This window comes from Globicephala melas, chromosome 10, assembly GCF_963455315.2.
Source record: "Globicephala melas chromosome 10, mGloMel1.2, whole genome shotgun sequence".
Classification (NCBI taxonomy): Eukaryota; Metazoa; Chordata; class Mammalia; order Artiodactyla; family Delphinidae; genus Globicephala; species Globicephala melas.
In genome coordinates this window covers 52969105-52992229 of record NC_083323.1, presented here as the reverse complement: position 1 = coordinate 52992229, position 23125 = coordinate 52969105, and the positions used below count along the sequence as shown (strand labels likewise).

The window sequence follows — 23125 nt, the reverse complement described above, 5'->3', positions numbered from 1 at the left end:
ACAAGAGCGGGCTGTGTTTCAGGGGTGCGTTGGTCATGCAGCATTTCTTAAGCAACCCACAGAAGAAATGCAAGACAGAAGCCAGCTTTGCAACCTTCCAGAGCCCGCTTGCTTCTGACTCCCACTTTGGGAATGTGGCTGAGCAAGTCTGGTCACTCCTCCCCAAGCCCCTCTGCACGACTAGTTGCATCCAAAAAGTGCTTCACTTCTGTCTGCAGGGTTTTCCTTCAAGCTGCTGGATGCCAGTCCTGAAGTTCTGGTGCTGCTCTTTTGATGTTTGCTCATGCTTAGGAGATGACAGCCATGTCATGCCTGCCACCTGGCTGACAGCAACAATCAACTGTAAAATATCCCAACTTCAAGTATGTCAAAAGGTAAGAGGAAAAAGCGTGCCCTAGCTCTGAGGAATTACTGTGATATTCATCCCCCATTGATACGGATGTCACATCCTTGGATTTCTCTCTCTTTGTGGTATTTTTCTTCCTCTGGCTGGTCGCTACAGCACATTTCACATCTTACATGACACATTTTCCATTACAATCAGGCCCACCACAGAATGCATGTGTATTCCATGTGTACCTAGGACATATCCCGCCATGACATATTTTTACACTGCTTTAAAGTCACCATCTGTGGTAAAGTAGCAGGATACAAAATTAATTCACAGAAATCTTTTGCATTCCTATACACTAATGATGAAAAATCTGAAAGCGAAATTAAGAAAACACTCGCATTTACCACTGCAACAAAAAGAATAAAATATCTAGTAATAAACCTACCTCAGGAGACAAAAGACCTGTATGCAGAAAACTACAAGACACTGATGAAAGAAATTAAAGATGATACAAACAGAGGGAGAAATATACCATGTTCTTGGATTGGAAGAATCAACATTGTGAAAATGACTATAGTACCCAAAGCAACCTACAGATTCAATGCAATCCCTATCAAACTACCACTGGCATTTTTCACAGAACTAGGACAAAAAAGTTCACAATTTGTATGGAAACACAAAAGACCCCGAATAGCCAAAGCAATCTTGAGAAAGAAAATGGAGCTGGAGGAATCAGGCTCCCTGACTTCAGACTATACTACAAAGCTACAGTAATCAAGACAGTATGGTACTGGCACAAAAACAGAAATACAGATCAACGGAACAGGATAGAAAGCCCAGAGATAAACCCACACACATATGGTCACCTTATCTTTGATAAGGGAGGCAAGAATATACAATGGAGAAAAGACAGCCTCTTCGATAAGTGGAGCTGGGAAAACTGGACAGCTACATGTAAAAGAATGAAATTAGAACACTCCCTATCACCATACACAAAAATAAACTCAAAATGGATTAAAGACCTAAATGTAAGGCCAGACACTATCAAACTCTTAGAGGAAAACATAGGCAGTACCCTCTATAACATAAATCACAGCAAGATTCTTTTTGACCCACCTACTAGAGAAATGGAAATAAAAACAAAAATAAACAAAAGGGACTTAATTAAACTTAAGAGCTTTTGCGCAGCAAAGGAAACCATAAACAAGACAAAAAAACAACCCTCAGAATGGGAGAAAATATTTGCAAATGAAGCAACTGACAAAGGATTAACCTCCAAAATTTACAAGCAGCTCATGCGGCTCAATATCAAAAAACTAAACAACCCAATCCAAAAATGGGCAGAAGACCAAAACAGACATTTCTCCAAAGAAGATATACAAATGCCAACAAACAAATGAAAGAATGCTCAACATCACTAATCATTAGAGAAATGCAAACCAAAACTACAATGAGATATCATCTCACATCAGTCAGAATGGCCATCATCAAAGAATTTACAAACAATAAATGCTGGAGAGGGTGTGGAGAAAAGGTAACCCTCTTGCACTGTTGGTGGGAATGTAAACTGATACAGCCGCTATGGAGAACAGTATGGAGTTTCCTTAGAAAACTAAAAATAGAACTACCATACGATCCAGCCATCCCACTACTGGGTATATACCCTGAGAAAACCATAATTCAAAAAGAGTCATGTACCACAATGTTCATTGCAGCTCTATTTACAATAGCCCAGAGATGGAAACAACCTAAGTGCCCATCATCGGATGAATGGATAAAGAAGATGTGGCACATATATACAATGGAATATTACTCACCCATAAAAAGAAACGAAACTGAGTTATTTGTAGTGAGGTGGATGGACCTAGAGTCTGTCATACAGAGTGAAGTAAGTCAGAAAGAGAAAAACAAATACCGTATGCTAACACCTATATATGGAACCTAGAAAAAGAAAAAGAAAAAAAAAATTGTCATGAAGAACCTGGGGCAAGATGGGAATAAAGACACAGCCCTACTAGAGAATGGACTTGAGGATACAGGGATGGGGAAGGGTAAGCTGGGACAAAGTGAGAGAGTGGCATGGACATCTGTACACTACCAAATGTAAAATAGATAGCTACTGGGAAGCAGCCGCATAGCACAGGGAGATCAGCTCAGTGCTTTGTGACCACCTAGAGGGGTGGGATGGGGAGGGTGGGAGGGAGGGAGATGCAAGAGGGAAGAGGTATGGGGAATATGTGTATGTATAACTGATTCACTTTGTTATAAAGCAGAAACTAACACACCATTTTAGAGCAATTATACTCCAATAAAGATGTTAAAAAAAAAATCACCATCTGCATCCTAGTTGTAGGTTTCCTTCTTACCAACATTTTCAATACTCACTCCTGTTGTATTTGTCAGACCTGATGGAGTTATTGATGTTAAAAAACAACAGCAACAACAAAAAAACTCAAGAACTAAATACAAATAGAACAAATAGGTGGCTGATGAACGAAAAATGAGATGCTAAAATATAATGGGACACATACTTGTTGGTTTTCTGAGGAAAAGACACACTTATTAGTGTATCTTTTTGTGTAATACTCATGAAAGTTTGCATAGTCTATCTTAGCTCAGGCTGTCATATCAAAATACCACAGAATGAGGGATTTAAAACAACAAAAAATTATTTCTCATAGCCTGGAGTCTGGGAAGTCTAAGATCAAGATGCCAGCAGATTCACTGCCTGGTGAAGGCTCTCTTCTCAGCTTGCAGACTGCTGCCTTCTTGCTGCATCTCACAAGGCCTTTCCTCTGTGCTCTCGTGGAGAGAGAAATCGAGCTTTCTGGTAACTCTTCTTATCAGGAAACTAATCCTATCAAATCAGGGCCCATTCTTATGACCTCATTTAACCTTAATTACTTCTGTAAAGGCCCTATCTCCAAATTCAGTACATTGGAGTTAGGGCTTCAACATACGAATGTGAGGGGAGAGATACATACATTCAGTCCATAACATGGTGTTATATGTATATATGTTTATATATGTACATACACTCAAAGTCATGAAAATATTATACAGTATTATCTGATGGTTTTCTTTTTAATTTATCTACATTCATGAATATTTCTACCATTGAACATGGATTACTTTCATTTTAAAAATACTCTAAAATTTGTTATTTTTTGAGAACCCAGTTATTAAACTATGTCTTAAAAAATTATTGAAAGGAGCTTAACTGCCCCTTCTTACTCCAGTAGTTTGAGGGAATGCTAAAATCATTGGAAAGGGCCACCCCAGGCAGAGGCTTGGCTCCCATGCAGGGGATGCTGAAGCACACGGCTTCCCAATGGGCCAGCACAGATATTTTGTTCTCAGAAGCAGAGTGGCCCAGCAACCTGGGGACTCAAACATTTCTTAGGATCTGCCCAGCATTCAAATAACATGGACCGGTTAGCGTTACTTCACTAGTGCTGGCCTGCCCTGCTGGAAGCATCGCTCAAGTCAGCATTTTGGAATCTTGAGCCTCGAAAGCGATTTTACTTATAATACAGTGTAAGCAACACACACAAATTTTAGAGTCTGCAAAACGTGGGAGCTGGAATTTGTTAGGTTCCTTTCAGCAATAAAATCCAATGATTTTCTGACCCCAAACTTGTAGGATTCATGGACAATTCTGGCATATTTTACTCCATTGCTCATACCTGGGCAGCTCATAAACATGTGTACATGACGACTGCCCCTTTCCAAGGCACATCTCCTAGGGATGCTGGCCTATTAAAAATGTGGACCTTAATGGGATCAATATCCAAAATGGGAGCAAGCACACATCTAAGGTCCCATGTCCACCTGCAAAATGAAAATTCTGGACACTCTCCTACACCCTCCTTATTTATCTGCTATGCTTGGATATATTTTAGCTTTTTCTCTTTGATGATGCTATTTGGATATATGTATGTTAGAAACATCTGCGTGATGACACAAGTAATACCAGCTACACTTAAATATGTTCATTATTTTTAAAACCTCAGTTACACTTTAGAGCCTAGCATAGCACTGATCACAGTAAAGGCTCTAAATAAGTATTTGCTGGAAGAATGAATACAGAACATTCTGACCTGCTTTACACAATCACCTTTTGTGATCATTGAAACTTTACAAAATAATACAACATAGCTTTCAATCTTTAGAAAAAGATAAAACTTAGGTCCACGGCACATAAAAACAATCTTGGACACGCATTACATATTTTGGATTTAGTTAACTTTTTATCATTTCACAGATACCTTCCTGTAAAACAACAAGCACGTGGGTGCAGACATACCATTGAAAACCCCATGATATTTTACAATCCTAAGAACTAAATTATATTATGTCTCTCCTCTACTGAGTAAGCATGCCAACCAGAAACCTAGAAATGTGCTTTATACTAAAATCCAATTTAAAGTGTGCTGGCCCGCCGCATGTAAAAAAAACAAAAAACTGGACCTCTTTTTGTACCTTCATTTTTATCCTGAATTTTGAGGCTTTCCTTCAAGGAAGCATAACTGAATGCTCCTAACTGAAGGGAGAGGGGTGGAGGTACACCCGGAGTTCGGGTGTGCACCACAAATGGTACCTGGGAGGCAAGGCCTGGTGACCACTGCCCACGCAAAACCAAAGGCAGGTGGTCAAGAGTCTTTTAAGGACTCTGGAGAGTACAGGTTTGCTAAAGAAAAAAAAAAAAGAGGGTAGGACATATCCTTGACACTTAAGTGTCTGGGCAGCTAATAAGAATACATTTGCAGACATGGTTACATCTGGCTAGGAACAAGAAGAGGCATCTTCTCTAGAGAAAGGATGCTGGAGTAACCTGCTGTGTCAAGAAATGCCAGGACACCAGAGATGGGGCGGGAGGATTGAGCATCTTCTTCCGGCTGCTCTCCTCTCTAGTTCTGGGCAGAAACCAGCTTCAAGGGAAGGGGATGGAGGTGAGCACAGCACTGTGAAGACACACAACTGTCCCATCCCAGTTAAGAGCCTCTGAGTCACAGAGGGATTGAGCCGTCCTAGGAGGGGACAAGCCAGAGGAAGAGAGGCCTTCTGGGACCTTCCAGGAAGCCTCTCAGTAGAGCAGAGTGCGTCCCCGAACCCAGGTCTGTGTCGCTCCAGAGTACATGGACATGAGCCCCACCATCCTGGGCTAGGGGAGAGCTTTGAGCACCTTGGGGATGCAAGGCGGGGAGAAAACAGGGAGTAGAAGCAGGAACCCAGATCCCAGGGAGGGATACGTATGTACTGGGCTTGGGAGGAGGCTGAGTACCAGGCTTCCTGCGGACACTGAGACGGTGCTTCCCAAGGTTCCTCAAAATTGCCTGCTGGGGAACACAAAATGCTTCCTCCTTCTAATAAATTTTCCTTCTGCTCCTTTGTGGTCAGCTTGCCAATGAGTAGTGCCAGCCAATAAGGGGATTATCCCAGGTTTTGGGGTATCCAACCAATGGAATTCACACAACTAACACATGAGCTCCTGCAGGTGTAGGCACCAGGGGTTAGGGATTCAAAATATAAAAAAGAGACCCCTCCGCTTAGAGCTCACGCATTAGCAGGGGAGAATGAGGAAGGCAGAATGGGTGGAAATGGAGCTACATTCAGGGGTAAGGAACAAAGAGTGGGGTCAGAGCGAATCTGAAAAGGATCTTCTTTTCATTGTTTTTAAAATTTTTTTAATTTTTTTTATTGAAGTATAGTTGATTTACAGTGTTTCAGGTGTACACCAAAGTGATTCAGTTTTTTTTTGATGTCTAATCTTATTTGTTATGCTTATAAGTTTTGTTTTGTTTTGTTTTTTTAATTTTTGGCTGTGTTGGGTCTTCGTTTCTGTGCGAGGGCTTTCTCTAGTTGCGGCGAGCGGGGGCCACTCTTCATCGCAGTGCGCGGGCCTCTCACTGTCGCAGTCTCTCTTGTTGTGGAGCACAAGCTCCAGACACGCAGGCTCAGTAGTTGCGGCACACGGGCTTAGTTGCTCCGCGGCATGTGGGATCTTCCCAGACCAGGGCTCGAACCCGTGTCCCCTGCATTGGCAGGCAGATTCTCAACCACTGCACCACCAGGGAAGCCCACAAGTTATATATATATACATATATATATATATATATATATATATATACACACACACACACACATATATATGTATATATATATATAAAATTTTTTTTTCAGAATCTTTTCCATTATAGGTTATTACAAGATATTGAATATAGTTCCCTGTGCTGTACAGGACCTTGTTGTTTATCTATTTTATATATAGTAGTGTATATATGTTAATCTCAAATTCCTGATTTATCCCTCTCCCCCACTTCCCCTTTGGTAACCATAAGTTTGTTTTCTATGTCTGTGAATCTGTTTTGTAAATAAGTCTATTTGTGTCTTTTTTTAGATTTCACATATAAGTGATATTTTCTTTCTCTGCCTGATTTACTTCACTTAGTATGATAATCTCTAGGTCCATCCATGTTGCTACAAATGGCATTATTTCATTCTTTCTTATGGCTGCGTGATATCCATTGTATATATGTACCACGTCTTCTTAATCCATTCATTTGTCGATGGGCACTTAGGTTGCTTCCGTGTCTTGGCTACTGGAATAGTGCTGGTATGAACTCTGGGGTGCATGTATCTTTTTTTGAATTAGAGTTTTCATCTTTTCCGGATATATCCCCAGGAGTGGGATTGCTGGGTCATATGGTAGTTCTATTTTTAGTTTTTTAAGGAACCTCCATACTGTTCTCTGTAGTGGCTGTATCAATTGACATTCCCACCAACAGTGCAAGAGGGTTCCCTTCTCTCCACACCCTCTCCAGCATTTATTGTGTGAACAGTTTATTTATCCATTCTACTCTCCATGGCACTTGGATAGTTTCCAGCTTGGGCTCTTACAAACAGTGCTGCTATGCACATTCTTGTCCTTTGGTGTAAACAGCGGTAAACACTTTGTTAGGTATATACCTAGGAGTGAAATTGCTGGGTCAAATCCTTTTTCGAAGTAGTTTTTCCAATTTCCACTCCCATCAGCAGAATATGGAAAGGCAAAATACTCATGCATGAAATGAGAAGTCACATTCCAGAAGAGGAATGTAAAGTCATCTACCTAGAAAAATTTTATATGAATTAATTCTTTAAATGTTTAGAACTCTCAGTATGTGAAAGCAAGTTATCAAAATGAGGATTTTCAGTGTTCAATATACATCCTTTAAAAAACTGAATAATCTCTCCTCTTTCTTGCCCTTAGGGGGGAAAAGAAAACTTTGTCAGGTTATATGAGAGGAGGTTTGGAAGCCTTACATTTCAAGATGATTTATCCTGATAGAAAGTCTAAGGTCACAAATGAAATGAAATTAATAAAGTCGGCCAAGCCACTGGTGATCACTAACGGTCATACGAACAGTCAAAGGAGATGGCTCTCCCAAAGCCAAGGCTGGCTGCCTGATGTACAGTGCAGGAGGAGAATATTCTGGTTTGGGTTAAAAAAAAAAAAAAGAAGAAGAAGAAGAAATGTGGAATGACCGAGACCTAAATACATATGGGTTGGAGTCTTTCATTAAAAAATTCTCCCTGTCTTAATTTGTCCTTAAAATCTCAAAGTAGCAAAAACCAAGCTTGCATATATAAGCTATTACAGAACTGGATATTAAATAAAGTTCTGTCTGGTTTATGTGGATCTCAAGGAAGGTTCACATTTAAATTTCGACATGGGATTGCACTCATCAGCCACAGAGAAGTAGCATGCCCCCAAAACAACTTTAAAATTGTAAAATTGAGATCTTATGATAAAGGAGTCACATGGAAACTGGAATACAAATAGAGATATTAAACAAAATTGCCAAAATCTGTCAACTCTACAACAGTTTAATGTATAGAATAAGGGGTAAAAAGTGTTCATTTACATAAAACATATAAGGTTTCCATATTCATATGCCTAATGCTTTTTCTTCCCCAGTAAAAATCTGGGGAAAGGCATTCATTTGTAGAGTGAACAACGCAGGTCAGCAAAAAGGATATGCCTGCATATCTCCAATCTCTTTGCATAAGCAAATGGAATTGAGACATTTTATAAAAGGCCACAGTAGTCCCGATGACAGGACGGCCATGAAAAAGTTCATATATAGCTATATTTGAAAGCTAAGACATTTTATTTTGCCTCTGATCTAGGCCCTATTGTAAGCACTACAAATATTAACTCATTAACCCTCATTCCAATCCTGTGAGGGTCCTGCAATTACCCTAATTCACAGATAAAACAACTGAAGCACAGAAAGCATTTTACAGTTAAGTTTTTGCCCTAATAAACTTCAGTGAATCCTGTCTACCTCTCTCAAAGCATATTTGACTTTGATATATTTAAAGGATGTATGACATTATCTTGCTTCCTTACACTAAGATCAATTCTTAAGGGACCCTATGGGCAGACAGCTCCAGCTTTATGTGCCCAACTTTTTACTCAGAATGCTTTGGGGGATAGGGGCTTTAGAGTCTAAAGATCATTTATGTATAGCAACTGCGCAGAAAGACTGATTTTTTTTAAAAAAAGAAAATGTAGGGATTCCTTCTCATGATGATTTTGTTCAGCTGTGTGGAATCCATTTTCTTAGGTCTGCACAGTAGGTTTTTGAATGCCTCCATGCTAAGTTTCTGACCTCTCCCAACCTGGAATAAATAATACATCCGTTTATATTCATTTTCAAAATGAGGCTCTAGAAGTGGCGAGGTTCAGTTATAAGGGCTAATGTATTCAGAGTCTTCCCGGAGCCAGGGAGTGCTCCTAGGGCAGCCACATATAAGTTCTGCCCTGAAAGCCTGGGCAGTGCCAATCTCATGCTCTAAAATTCTCCTGGCTTCTTCATGATGCTGGTGTGATCAATGGAACCTATAGTAAACATGAAAAATGTCAACAACCACTCTAGCCTGCCGTCTTTTTTAATTCAAGATTTTGAAACTCAAATGCAGTTTTGCAAAGGGGGGTTAAATGGGGAGAGAGGTGGGGCTGGAGTGGATTTGTCCCTGACTCAGCCATCAGGCAAAGCAGAGTAGTGGTGAAGTTGTCTCCCTGTGACTGCAGCCAGGCTCCCGGGCTTAACAACCTGCTCAAGGTTAAGGGCCACGTCGAGGTGGCAGGCCAGCGCCATTTTTACTCACTAGCACATATGACCCTTCCCAATGATAGCATCTTGTCTTAAAAGCAGGTTCAGGCTTAAGAAATATACTTCTTGGGAGATAACTCTTGAGCGTGAAAAATCCCAGAGAGCCAAGAGGTACAATGCTGTCCCCCTTGAAACCTTTCCAAGCTCAGCACTAGGGAAACGGCAGACAAATCAAACCAGACTTGGTGTAGAAGGCTGCAGGCAGTTTCAAAGACACCGCAAGAAATCACCTAAGATAATGTTGCACTTGTGTGTATCAAATGTGCATTTGAAACCCACTTTCATCTCTTCTGTACATCGCCCTTGATGATAAACAGCTGCAGACTTGGATTATCTACAAGGACAGACGTACATTATTTGAAGGTTTGATGATACCAGCACATCTTAACGTAATCAAATCAGAGTTTATAAATATGTCCAGGCAGAATGGAGGGGGAAGCCATTACTCTCACACCTCGGGGCTTATAGAGGTCCCCCCTAGAGGGAGACCCATTTCTAGCTGTCACCCGAAGTAAACGCGGGGGTGATTTCCTGGAAGCTGCAGCATCAGAGCAGTAAACGCTGCCGAGAAACGCCCACAAACCAGACCGCTTTCCCTCCTATCTGGGCATCGACTCCATCAAAACATTCTGTCCAGCTTGGTGGACCCCCTTAAATATTTTATTTCAATCACCCTGGAAACGTTAAAAAAAAAAAAAAAAGCCCAGCGAGAAAAAAAGCAAGGCTTAGTCGTGACTCGTAGGATCATCAACTCTCCCTGACTGCTGGGGCAGAACTGCATGGCCCCTGACCCCTCCATCGCACACCTGCCACATTCCATGTGAACAAGTCAAAACCTCAAGCCTGCTTGATTAATCGCCCAGCCCAAGAATCTACAGAACAAAGTTCACATTACCCAGAGAGCTGTCTGAAGGGCCCTCTGAGGTCAGGATGCAAGACCAAACAAAATTAATGTGCCTGCACATCCATCATCTTGTAATCTGCTTCCAGCTCTGTAATCCCCGAACGTCTGGACTGTGCATACCAAGAACATTCCTGTCCAACGTGGATCAAAACGATTCATGTACAAAGGGCTCCGAACCCTCCCCACCTCTAAGAAAATCATTAACCATTTCTACAAGTCAAACAGCCCTGGGACTGTAGTCAGCTGCTCAAACAAGTCTCTAGGGACCTGGAAGTTTTCATGATTCTATCCTAAACGTCTCTTCAGACATCATGAAAATGAAATTTGATTTGACCTAAGAATAAGGAATACATTGTTAACTTTCTGGTGACGTACTAATTCACTTAGATTACGTAAAGGATACAACAGCTCTCACTGCACAAAAGTGGTTCACGATTAGTTCAAGGGAACTGATGTTCCCCCAAAATGAACTGGTTGGATTAGATGCACCTAAAATTATAAGATACATATTGTATTTTATGTTACCGTGAGATTACTTTTCACTATGACCTCAGAACGTGTAACGAATATTTCAAGGGACGTATTCCTACACATTTCACTCAGGAAGAAGGGAGATTCAGAGACATTCATTGCGTGAGAGACCTGAGGTCACACAGCTCTTGTTTGGGCTGGGCTGAGAGCAGCCCACATCACCCTGTGTTTTCCTCTCATAATTGATATTATTTTTAAGATTTTATGCTATAAACCTCCCAGTTCTCTGAAATCCATTGCATAAAGATTTCACCACAAGGTTATTTTATGCTCCCAGCCCCCTAATGCTCTCCAATACTTCACCACAAAGATTCACATCACAGATCATGTGAATATTATTACTGGATTTCTTCATTCCAAAGCACACATTCCTAGATTCCTGATGGAACAGGAAGTTGGACAACCAGGATATTTTACGTTTTGGTCATTTACACTCCTGTTGTCTGAGGAGAAAAGTTTTAGGTATAATTTCCATATAGAGAAGCCTATACGGTTTAGGAGTGAGGATGACAAAGAATGGGGACAGTGTTCTCACCTTTTAGAAATTCAGATATTAAGACTCTATTCTGGGGGCTAACAGTGTCCATTGATTGTGCAAGAGTAACACCAAAATATACATTAATTTTAGGACCATTAGGAGTGATTCTGAAATAAACATAAAGGGACAATATCACTGAAGTGTGAAGACCAGTAGAATTTGAAGTGGCAAGACTCTGATTCACCCAACAATAACCAAATGAGTATTACGTGCCACAGAAACTTCCACATATATTATTGCATTTCATCTTTGCACCTGCCTTCTGGGGTTTTCTGTGCCCATTACTGACAGTGAAGCTGGGGATCAGTGAAGGGCCTTGTAGAAATCACAGACGCAGTCATGTGACAAGGCTGAGCTCTGAAGCCACATGCATCTCATTCCAGCCGTCCCAAAACAGACCACTGATACTGGAATCTGAATCTGAACAATGTCAGCATTCCCCTCCCCCTCCTTAAAAGTTAATGTTTTAAGCTCTTGGTATCATTCTTGCCACGTGAAAATGTGAAAGTATTTCAAAATAAAAAAAGTGGATCTGCTATTACTCATTGCCTTTAGCAGGAAAACAGGAAATGGTTTTTACTAAGGGTCACGGAGGTGATGGGACAGGGAGGGGCTGAGGCATGGGAGGCAAAGGCCTGGTGCCACTGTGAGAGGTTTCAGGGGAAGCAGGGGAGGTGCTGTGTGGTAATGACCCAGACATCAATACGAACACTGGCCCCTTTGGTCGACACACCCTGATTCAATACGAGCTCTGTGCTAGGTACTGACAACGTGAGGTCCCTAAGGTAAGGGGCCTGCCCTCCGGGACTCAGTCTGGAAGGGAACACGGGACTTGGAAAAAGCAATACAATACCACATGCTGACAGCCACGCTGTGGGCTTCCACAGGGCGCTGTGTGAGCACCGGGGACTGGCCCCCTGCGAGGGGTAGGGGACATGTCCTAGAGGAAGTGACATTTCTTTTGGGGTCTCAAAGTATGAGGAGGAGTTTTCCCGGCAGAGACAAAGGGAAGGGCTCTCCAGGCAGAGCATATTTCCAAAGGCATGGAGATCGGAGAGATCACGGTGTGTCCTGGAAATGGAAGACGGTTCTCCGTGGCTGCAGCCCCGGATGCACTGTGTCCCTGGTGAGGGCAACGAAGAAATGATGCTGGAGAGGCGGGCGGGACGCCCAATTCTGGGTCTGCCTTCTGTACACTGTGGGGAGCCAGAGGTTTTTAGGGAAGAGAGTGACAAGATCTATGTGATGATCACGTGGTGGTGGGGGGGGGCTTTGTGGAAGATGGACTGGAGAGAGTCAGCCAGGGGGCAGCGAGGCCGGCTGTTATGAACTCTACTTGGAAGGACCCTCGCAGCTCTGAGGTCCTCGGTGGCCCTCTGGTCTAGCTCTCTACTTTATAAGGGACAGACCAAGGTCTGGAAAGGTTAAGAGACTTGTAACAAAGCTACCCAGCTGGTGACTAAGGATGGGGGCAGGATGAGGTCCTGCCGGCTGCTGCCAGTCCCTTCCCCCTGCCTGGATGGCCAAAGAAAGTGAAAGGCTCTAACATCTGGGCCCCCGGAGGGGCTTCAAGTTTACCTGCTTGAAAATAGCAACAGATAGGTTGGAAAATAACCGTAGTCAAAGAGTGAAGAAACATTTTTACCTTGGCTTTGGACTCCTGTTGTCTTATGGACCAGGTGAGTACCAAAAGCAACACAGCTTAGCTACCGAGTAAAACCAACACAACACAGTCAAGGGAATTGAGGGAAGTGCACGACTTCTTGCTAAATCAACCGAAGTCATCAAATCCTGACTGTTCCCACATGCTGGAATTCAGAGACGTGAGCGAAGTCCTTTTGGAGTAGGCTGGATCAGTTCTTTCCTAAGAGCAGACGGTCACTATCTTAGCCTTGTCGTCTAAAAAGAAAGCCAGTTGGCAAGAAAACAGTTCACCCACAGAACTACTATTCACAGCTAGTGCCGAAAGATGCCCACTGCAAAGCAATCCTGTATGATCATCACCGTTGCATGGAATGTGAGGGCAGGGAATATACCCTGTTCTTCAGAAAGCTCAAATTTTCGAAGAAGCAAAAAATTCTCAAGATCTGAAAAACCAAAGAGCCCTCCTAGAGCCCTCTCATAATTTCACTCCAAAGAGGGAGATCTAACATGGAGAATTTATTTTCAGGGTAGACATAGATTTTCTGACACCTGCAATTCTCCCAAAGGGCCCCTGAGACTTCATATCGGAGCAGGAAGTCCTGGTGTGTCATCAGGCTCTGGGGGCTGCTCACCCGAGATTCAGACTCGTCTGAACCCCTCTGGTTGAGTTAAAGTAGTGGCAGGCCTGGGGAAGACGTATCAGCATTCTTTACCACCACATTTCGTATTGTACATACCAAGCCATTAAAGGAAACAGAGCATGCCATGTCTTTGATCGGTCACAGATGGGAGAAAACCAGCCACAATAATAAATTCACGGAGGTGGAGTGTGTCGTCACACACGGAGCCAGGATGTCTGATCCAGGAGGCGTGTATAGGGGGTGTTAACGCCATATGTCGTTTTACTGCTGTGGGCCTGCTCCCAGGTCAATAGCAACATGTTCCTCCAAAACAGCCCCGACGCCATCCCTGACGCGGCGGTGCTCTGCCAGACCTACGTGACTCTTACCAGGTACTGAAGTCGCTGGCGCTCAGTCTCAGGGGTGAATTCCGAAGACATGGGGATGATTTCTCCATTTCTGATGATTATGGCCCTGAAATGGTGAAAATGCATGTCAGCAGCCAATCTCATAAGTACCTCAATTCTGTCCTAACTCCACAGCTTAGTTCAGAATACACCTGAAACTCTCAGAGGATACTTTTTCCTCTGACCTGCACAGCAAAGCTCAGTGTTCCCAACTCCCCACATTGTAAGTATCTTTAAGAGCATGACATTCTCGTTAGCTCATGAATCTGTGCCGTCCAATATGGCGGCAACCAGCCCCATGTGGGTACTGAGCATTTGAATCACGGTGAGTGCAAGCTGAGAAACTGAATTTTTAATTTTATTTAATTTTAATTCATTTAGCTTGAAGTTAAGCAGTCACAGCGGGCTAGTGTAGTAGATAGACAGTGCAGCTCCAGATCTCCGTTACTCAAAGTGTCTGTGAGCCAGCAGCCTGTTAGAAATGCAGACTCTCGGGTTCCACCGCAGACTTCCTGTATTGGAATCTGCATTGTCATAAGATGCCCAGGGAATTCAGAGGCACGTTAAAAATCTAAGAACGCCGGACCTAGGCTCCTGAGTTTCTAGGGTAATAGCCTGGGTCCAGGAAAACCACTTATCTCATCTTAAAGCTCAGGAAATTCACATACTCTCCAAAGTGTGCCCGACAGCTACTGCCGACTCTGGGACTTTTGAGAGAACAGAGTTCCCCAAAGCAGGCGTCTAAAAGAGCAGTTGCCGGATTGATAACTGTGCAGCAGCCTTCCCTAAGCCTGTTCTCGGTGGAGCCTCCTGTGCTCAGACCTTGTTCCGCAGTGGTCCCTGCAGCCGCCGGCCAGCTATCGATCAGTTGTGGCGGAAGGCTGCCATTTCTACGACAAATCCAAGTGGCTAGGGGAGCTGCATTCTACTGGAACCACAAAGCTCCTGGTATCAGGGAGCCAGAGACCTGGGGACCCAGCACACTTCTCTGTGAAGAGCCACAAGCACGGGGAATACCATCACTGAGCTCAGCTCTGGGTGGATGCCTCATTGACATGGGGAGGCTGCATTCTTTGTGCCAAGAAGCCCCGGGCACCCCTCCCTCCCACCACAGAGGCAGGCAGTCCCCGACTTGGCAACAATCCCTATAAACGGCTGCAGCTGCTCAACCCCCTCCCCTGCTAACCCCTCACCACCCATGCCCAGTTGCTGCTGTCATAGAAACTAGGGGAGGGGGGCAGGCAAGGGAGGAGATGACCATAAAAATCTTGGGGGCATTAGAGAATTTATGGATCTAGGAGAAAAATGGTGGAACTGTAAGAAAACGGGAAAGTTTTGCGGGGACTGACGCTGGGAAGAGGGCGGCTCTTCCTGTAATACGCGTATCACTTCTTTTATTATGCCGCCAAAAATAGGACAGATTCAAGATTCCTTCTTATAAACCCAGAGTCACTTGTAAAATGCAACCCACCTCCCCCAACCCCAGGAAAGGTGATATCCGCCATTCACAAGTCAGTGTGAGTTAACTGAAATCGTCTTTGTCCTACTTATCGGCTGAGAAGAACTGTAGTAAGAGTAGGGGTTTTGATAGAGGCTGGAGAAACCTGGAGAACTTGAAAGGAGGGGTCAGGAAGGTGAAGCTTAGGGCCTAATCTTAAAGTAGCGAGAAGGGCCCAGAGAATGTGGGACACTAGAGCAAAAGGCATTATGCAGTAAATTCCCACAGCAATCTTCCGTTTCAGAATTTTGCTAAAAGCTAGTCTTAATTCTTTTCCCTCCCTTTTCCTACATGGCCCCTGAATTCCAGCTTCCAGGCTCAGACTAAGAAAGGTGGGTATCCGGGAGGGACGTAAAAGATCGTGGTAAGAGGAGGAAGGAAGGGACAGTGGAAGATGGGGTGTCAGGCAGCGTGGGCCTGTGGGGAGCGGCCAACCAGACCATGCAAGAGCCTCCTCCAGGACCTAAGTGTCAGGAGGTCAGGGGCCTGGTCTGTTTTGTTCACTCTCATATTCCAGATGCTTGGTATCTTGCCTGCCACCTAGCAGGAGCCCCATGAATATTAATTGAATATAAGAACAGATGAGGGCTTCCCTGGTGGCGCAGTTGTTGAGAGTCTGCCTGCCGATGCAGGGGACAAGGGTTCGTGCCCCGGTCCGGGAAGATCCCACATGCCGCGGAGCGGCTGGGCCCGTGAGCCATGGCCGCTGAGCCTGCGCGTCCGGAGCCTGTGCTCCACAACCGGAGAGGCCACAACAGTGAGAGGCCCGCGTACCGCAAAAAAAAACAAAAAACAAAAAACAGATGAGAGAACTTAGGAGAAGCTTTGCCTTGAGTCTGAGAGGAAGAGAGCAGAACTAGGGAGGCAGCGGACGTTCGCTTACACAAGGAGAGTTGGGTAGTTGTCACAGAGCCGAGAGGGGCCTTCGCCTGGAATCGCACCTGCTCCCTCGGCCATCTTTTCCTCTTCTCCTGACCAGGTGAGTCCATCCATCACTTCCAACCCCGGAGTCTTTCCTACATCAGTTATTCCCTCTGTATTCCCAACCTCTCTCTCTGCTGGCTTGGCTACCACACTCAAAACACTTTGTGTTTAAAATCAAACAAAACAGAAACCGAAACGAAAACCAAACAAACAATACTCTCCCAATCTGAAACCCACTTTCAGGGTCTTTTCCCCTTTCTTTCCCCCTAAACCAAGGTTTACACACTCATTACACATTAATGTACACATTAATCTACATTCAGGGGCTCTACTTCCTCACCTCCCACCGATCCCTCAAATACAGGTAAATTCATTTCTTGCCTTCTCTCTACCTGACTGCTCTCACCAGTCCCCAAATGGCCTCTTTGCTGCTACACCCCATGATCATGACCTCATTCCCACCTTCCTAGGCAGCATTTGTTGGTCCCTCCCGACCCCAGCTTCTGGGGCATTGCTTCTCCTGGTCTCCCTCCCACCTCCCAGGACACTCCACTCAGACTCCTCTGGGGTTGTGGGCTGCCATTCCGCCTCTCTACCCCCTCCCTGGGCACTCGCTTCCCAACCCTGTAACCCCCAAGATTTGGTTTAGAGTCCTCTCCTACATGCTCTGTTAGCCTGGTGCTCCCAATATGGAACACAACCTGTTTTGTACTCATTGCTTAACTGTCCGCCTTCCGAGCTGGCCTGTCAGCTCCTGAGGCGAGAGCCATGTCCGTCCTGCTCACGCTGAGGCCCCACTACTGTGCACAGAGCCAGGCAGTTACAAGCAGTACTGGCTACAGAATTTCTAGGGTCTGGGCCAAATAAAAATGCAGGCCCTCCTGTTCAAAAATTAATGAGAATTTCAAGACTGTGACAGCACAGCATTAAGGCAAATGTGGCGGCCCGCACAGGTCACAACCCCATGAAGCGGGCCCTGACTGTACGCCCTTAATATTTACTGGATGAATCGATGGCTTCAACCATGACACATGCCGATGATTCCAAGTATCCTTTCCGGCCCACACGTCTCTGCTGTGCTCCAGCCTGGAACAGCCAACTGTCAACAAATATTCACTTGGATACTCACTGGCATCTCAGACTCGACGTGTTTCAGACTTAATGATCCTGCCCCACCACACCCCCAAATCTGTCCTTCCAGCAGTCCCTGTCTCAGGGAACAGCATCCCTTTCCACCGGGGGGCGGGGGGGTATTCCAGAAGCCATCTCCCTTCTTTTCTCCCTCTACACATCCAAACAGGCAGCAATCCTGTGGAGTTTATCTCCTCAGTAGCATGAGAATCTGTCCCTTTCCTTGGTTTCTTCTGTTAGTGCCTGGGTTCAGGCCACATCAGAGCTTGTCTGCTTGAGTCAGGAGCTCTGCTCCCCAGGGTCACCAAGATGATTTAAAAGCATTACTTGCATCACGTCAGATCCCCTACTGCAAGCCCCTAGGTGCCTTCCCAGCATTTCCACTTTCCTTCATTATCCGGGTTTTGCCTATATTTCTGGTTTCAGTCTCACACTTGCTATTCCTCGCACTCTGCCTCTCCCTTCTTCTGGCCAACTGATTCCTCTCTGAGAGTCAGCCCAGGAGAATGCCCTCCTGGTCTACCTTCGACGCCCCTTCTCTGTGACCCCGTGGGGTCACGTGCCTGGTGTACCACAGCCCTTACCAGTCTCACTGAGATGGCCGGCCTCTGTGGCTGTCTCTAACTACCTGAGGATGTCTTCTGGGCAGAGCCTAAGCCCTGGTTTCTGAATCTCCAGCACTCAGCGTGTGGCCTGTGACAGACATGCAATAACTGTTTGCTGAGGGATAAGCGACTAAATGGATGAAGAGTGAACTAGACTTGGGTGGATGAACAGACGTGTCCAGAAGCGAAGGCCCCAAATAAGACTTTTCTTAATAACATGATCTGTAACTGTCTAACTGTCTACCGCCTGAGCCCTCAAAAACCGGCATGCCTTTTCATTGGTTTTACAAAAAGACAAGGGACCTAAAAGGATGTTGTTCTGGCTGAATCAACACTGAAAAGTGACTCAAACGATAAGGGAAAACTAGGCAGGGCCCCTGTCCTTAGTGGGCAGGGGAGGGAGAATGCAGTCACCACTATGTTTACTCTGTTTTCTCATTTCAAATTCGTACACGACGAGGTATCAGCATTCAACTCCAACGTTCACTGCTGGGGTAACCCTACCTAATCACTTTCATAAATAGATCCTTATATCTAAGTCCACTTATGTACAGAACATTCTTCGCTTCTGTTTGAACTACCGAGTTTTTCCTTTATGAGACACCCGTGGATTAAAGAATGACAGCAAGTCTGGCAGCCAAACTTTCCAGTTCCTGCATCATGATGCCTCTTCCTATGCGATTCCCGGCTTCCTTTTGATCTTTCTCTCTTTCATCCCTCTGATCTAGGGATCAATTTGTCAGAGAGCTGGTCTCCAATCTGGAGTAGGGCAGTGAGAGGAAGGGGTTTCAAAGGGAACAGAGTGCATGTGAAGAAGGCTGACAAATCCTGTACTAAACAACCAGTAAAGTAGAGAAATGCCTTTAAAGCTATATTCTCTCATCACAGGATCCTTATAGACTTCATATCTTCTACTTCATTATTTTATGAAATGTTTTTACTAAACGAGGATAAAAAAAGCTATATAGCAGCGAAAGTCAAGGAGAGTTAGGCACATGCCCTGACCTTTCTTCTGGGGCCTCAGGTCCAGACCTGTGGATATGACTGTGGTCAGGATGACATTTCATTCACCTACTCAGTGTCTGGCCAGAGACTAGGTGAGGGAGTCACCAGGGGTTGGGTGATTTCATCAACTAGCCACCACTTCCCACCCGGCACCCCATACCATACAGAGGGAGCGGTTCCTAAGCATATTCTGCAAAGTTAAGGCTAGCCTTTCATTCACAGAGACTAACGGAAATATACATGCTTTAGCTTCTTACCCAGTCTAATAGACGGGGCAGTATTTGTAACACGGCAAATGATAAGGTTTAATGTGTTTTTGTGAGTCAACTGCAAGGATGGGAAAAGAGGAGGTAAAGCAAAGACACTGATAGTTTTCAAACCCTCCCCCCCATATGAGGCACATGACACGATAAGGGCAACTTATTCCTAACTGATGAGAAATTTGAGTTCAGAGAACAGGTGCTAGAAAATTCTGCTACTTATAGCCTTGAATGTCACAATTTGGAGTCAAAAAGAATTACTTTTTGTTCCCCAAGCTGGTCAAAACGTAAACTGGTCAAGAGAAAACGAAAGGGCCAAACAGGATGCTCATTTCAGAGAGTCTCTCAATTTTGCACTTTCTCTTAAGGAGATCACACTAACTCCTGTTAAATCCCGTCTCAAAGCAGGAGTGATACTTTCCAAAGGCATCTGACAAACAAGCAAAAGAAAAAGAAAAACAATAAAAGATGTGATTAGGCAACCGACCAGAAGGGAAAATGCAAATGTTCAATAAACATATGAAAAGAAGCTCTACCTCACTGGTCCAGGAAGAGGAAAATTAAAGTAATGTAATTTTTGCTCATCAGATTGGCAAACGTCTATATATTAACAATATATAATAGTTCTCATAGGGTGAGGGGAAAAAGTCATTCTCATAATTAAAGGGAACATAGACTATTATACGTTTTAAATCTCTTAAAATTGTAACTACATAAAAAAATGGTTCAGCCACCCTACTGTGGGGAATATATCCTAAAGAAATAAAGGGTTCATTACAGGGCTTCCCTGGTGGCGCAGTGGTTGAGAGTCCGCCTGCCGATGAAGGGGACATGGGTTCGTGCCCCGGTCCGGGAAGATCCCACATGCTGCGGAGCAGCTGGGCCCGTGAGCCATGGCCGCTGAGCCTGTGCGTCCGGAGCCTGTGTTCCGCAACGGGAGAGGCCACAACAGTGACAGGCCCACGTACCGCAAAAAAAAAAAAAAAAGAAAAGAAAAGAAAAGCACGTTGCAGAGTAATATGGGGAATAATCCCATTTTTATAAAAACAAAAACTATATATAGATACCCTATATACATGAAGTATCTGATTCCAGGCCAAAATCCGGTGTGTGCTCCGCTCCTTCAGGCTCTGCAAAGGCTCTACTGGGCAGGCCTGCCGGGAAGCTGCCCTCCCCACCCCTGGTGCCCAGCCAGGGCTCTGCAGTCTCTGAGGGGAGCTGCAGCCAGGGCTCCCTCTCCCCACCCCACCATAGGTCACATTTACATACTTTTCTGCCTACCCAGCCTAAGCACCTCCACCAGGAGTCCTGGCTAAGATACTTCTCCCCACTCTGACTCAGTACTTTTCCACTCCTGGTCCTTTCCCTTTTCCACCACCTACCTGCCATCCCACCCCCATCCCCTGGTCCAAAGGCACAGCCTTTTGTTCAGAGCTCCTCAACACGGAGAAGATTCCTCCTGCCCTGCTGCATGTCATCACCTGACCCTGGCCCGGTGCCCTTGTGTGGGGAAAACGGAACACTTTGCTTTCTCTTTGCCTCTTGCCTGCACTATCAGAGAGTGAATAAGGCTGTCACGGTACTAACTGGCCACCTGGCTGTCTGATAATATAAGTTATGTTTGAATGAGTAAGGAGAAAGGCATGGAAGTGGGAGAGAAAGTTAATTTTCCTTTACATATCTTTGTATCATTGGACTTACAGGAATCGTGAAACATTCCTTTTGTAAATTCTGAAGAGGAATTTACTTGCCCGGATTTGGCCACATATTCACAAAAGGTCCGGAACCCTACTAAATGCTAATTCATCTTTGTAGCACTACCGGTCTTCGTGAACCCTGTGGGACCCAAGCATTAAGGGACCACAGAATTCTTCCTGGGCCCCAAACGTCTCTCAGAGCTCAGGTGTGACTGCAAAACTCTCCTGTAGCTGCATCAGAAGCCACTAACTAAGAAGCCAGTGGCAGAATTTTGTTATAAAAATGAGAACTGGTTAAGACCAAAAATGTCTGTACCTTCTTCTATCACTTGTGTTCTAAAAGGAGACCCACAGAAGTAGGTGCAGAACAGCCAACCATGCTCACAAATGAAAACGACAGAAAGACGTTCTGAATGAAGAATGAATGGGGTGACTCGGGGATTCATCAGCCCCTCCTCTGGATGGTTAGATTCCATTTATTTTAGGCGTACAGAAGGGTCTGTACATATGTAATCCTCCCCCTCCTGCCACAGCCTGGGCATTGTGAACTACTCTGACACACACGTTTCTCTGAGGACCTAAGAACTTGAAACTATGCCTCTTAGACACTGACAGGATGCATCCTTGTAATGCTTTTTCATTGGCCACAGGGAAGTTTTCAGTGTGTTAAATCAGTGACACTTTGATAAAACGAAAACAAAACATCCCCCGCTGCCCCACCTCAATGGCTGCATCCACTGCCCGTGGGCTGCCTACCACCACACGACTTCCAGATTTCAAGGCCGAGGCAGCCACCCAGGGGTTTGGATGTGGCCGTGGGATGGGAGCGGCACTTCCCCTTAGAGATCACCGTTGGAAGTAAGTGGAGGAGGAAGGAGCAAACAGCCAGCTACACTTCCTACCGCTTGGAAGACATCTCCCTCTTTCCAGGGCAAGCAGAACTCAGCATATACTGGTGAGTGTTGTGGGCAACGTGCTGTAGCTTACGTTCACAGCTACACTCTGGAATGGTCTCACTGTGTACAACACCCTCTTGGAGTGTTTCAGAAAGTCCCGCCCTAGCCCCAGGATGCTAGTAGCTTTGAATAGTAGCTGCTCATTCACACACCCTCCTTTCTAGCCTTCAGTGAAATGAGATGATGTTGCCTCGGTGCGCTGCACAGCTCTTACGTCATCGGCTGTGACTATCAAGAAAGCTTCAGATTCAAGCAAAGGAGAAACACATTGAAGTTTGAAGAGGAAGAAGAAGTCTGGAGAATGATGGAGGACAAATGCAGGAGAACCCCAGCCAGCACTTCCTTTCCGTGAGCCTCAGGAAGCTTAAAAGCCCGAGCTCTGCCCAGTGCACTTCAGAGCAGACCACCTGTCAGCCCTCCTGCCTCCGCAAGGTAAAAACTGTGGCCTGAAGACCAAACAAAATACGAAAATTCACAAATGATTTTGCAAAGAGGTACTCTGTAAACTTGGTATAAGGACAATTAAGGAGCATATAGGTTTTCAGCCTCAATAAAAGGTCCAAGTGGCACAAAGAATGAGGAAAAATTAATATATATATCCCTTATATACATAGATTTATAGTTATAGATGTAGATTATATACAATATAGATATATTTACGTATAAAAAATCCACATATAAATCTCCATTTATAAACATTATATATATTCATATATAGATGAAAATCTCCAAGCTTAACAATAAAGGTAGAATCTCTCTGCAGAGCTGAAATGGAAAAGAACTTCAAAATCGCCAGGCTGCTGGACTTGAGAGGCAGTTAACAGTTTCCAGCAGGCCAGTCTCCATGGAGGGAGAGGTTAAGTAAGACAAAAGTCAGGGCTCAAGCTCACTCCTGAAGGCAGCATCCAAA

The 23125-nt window shown here is 44.6% G+C and overlaps 1 protein-coding gene across 5 annotated transcripts in view; it reads right to left on the bottom strand.

The window, feature by feature from the left end:
* PPM1H (protein phosphatase, Mg2+/Mn2+ dependent 1H) overlaps positions 1–23125 on the bottom strand; it is a 264363-nt gene that overhangs the window by 72293 nt on the left and 168945 nt on the right. For all 5 annotated transcript variants that reach the window (XM_060305782.2, XM_060305786.2, XM_060305783.1 and 2 more), the window contains exon 5: positions 14122–14206. In XM_060305782.2, coding sequence (XP_060161765.1) covers positions 14122–14206 — 85 coding nt within the window. The remainder of the gene's footprint in view (positions 1–14121; positions 14207–23125) is intronic.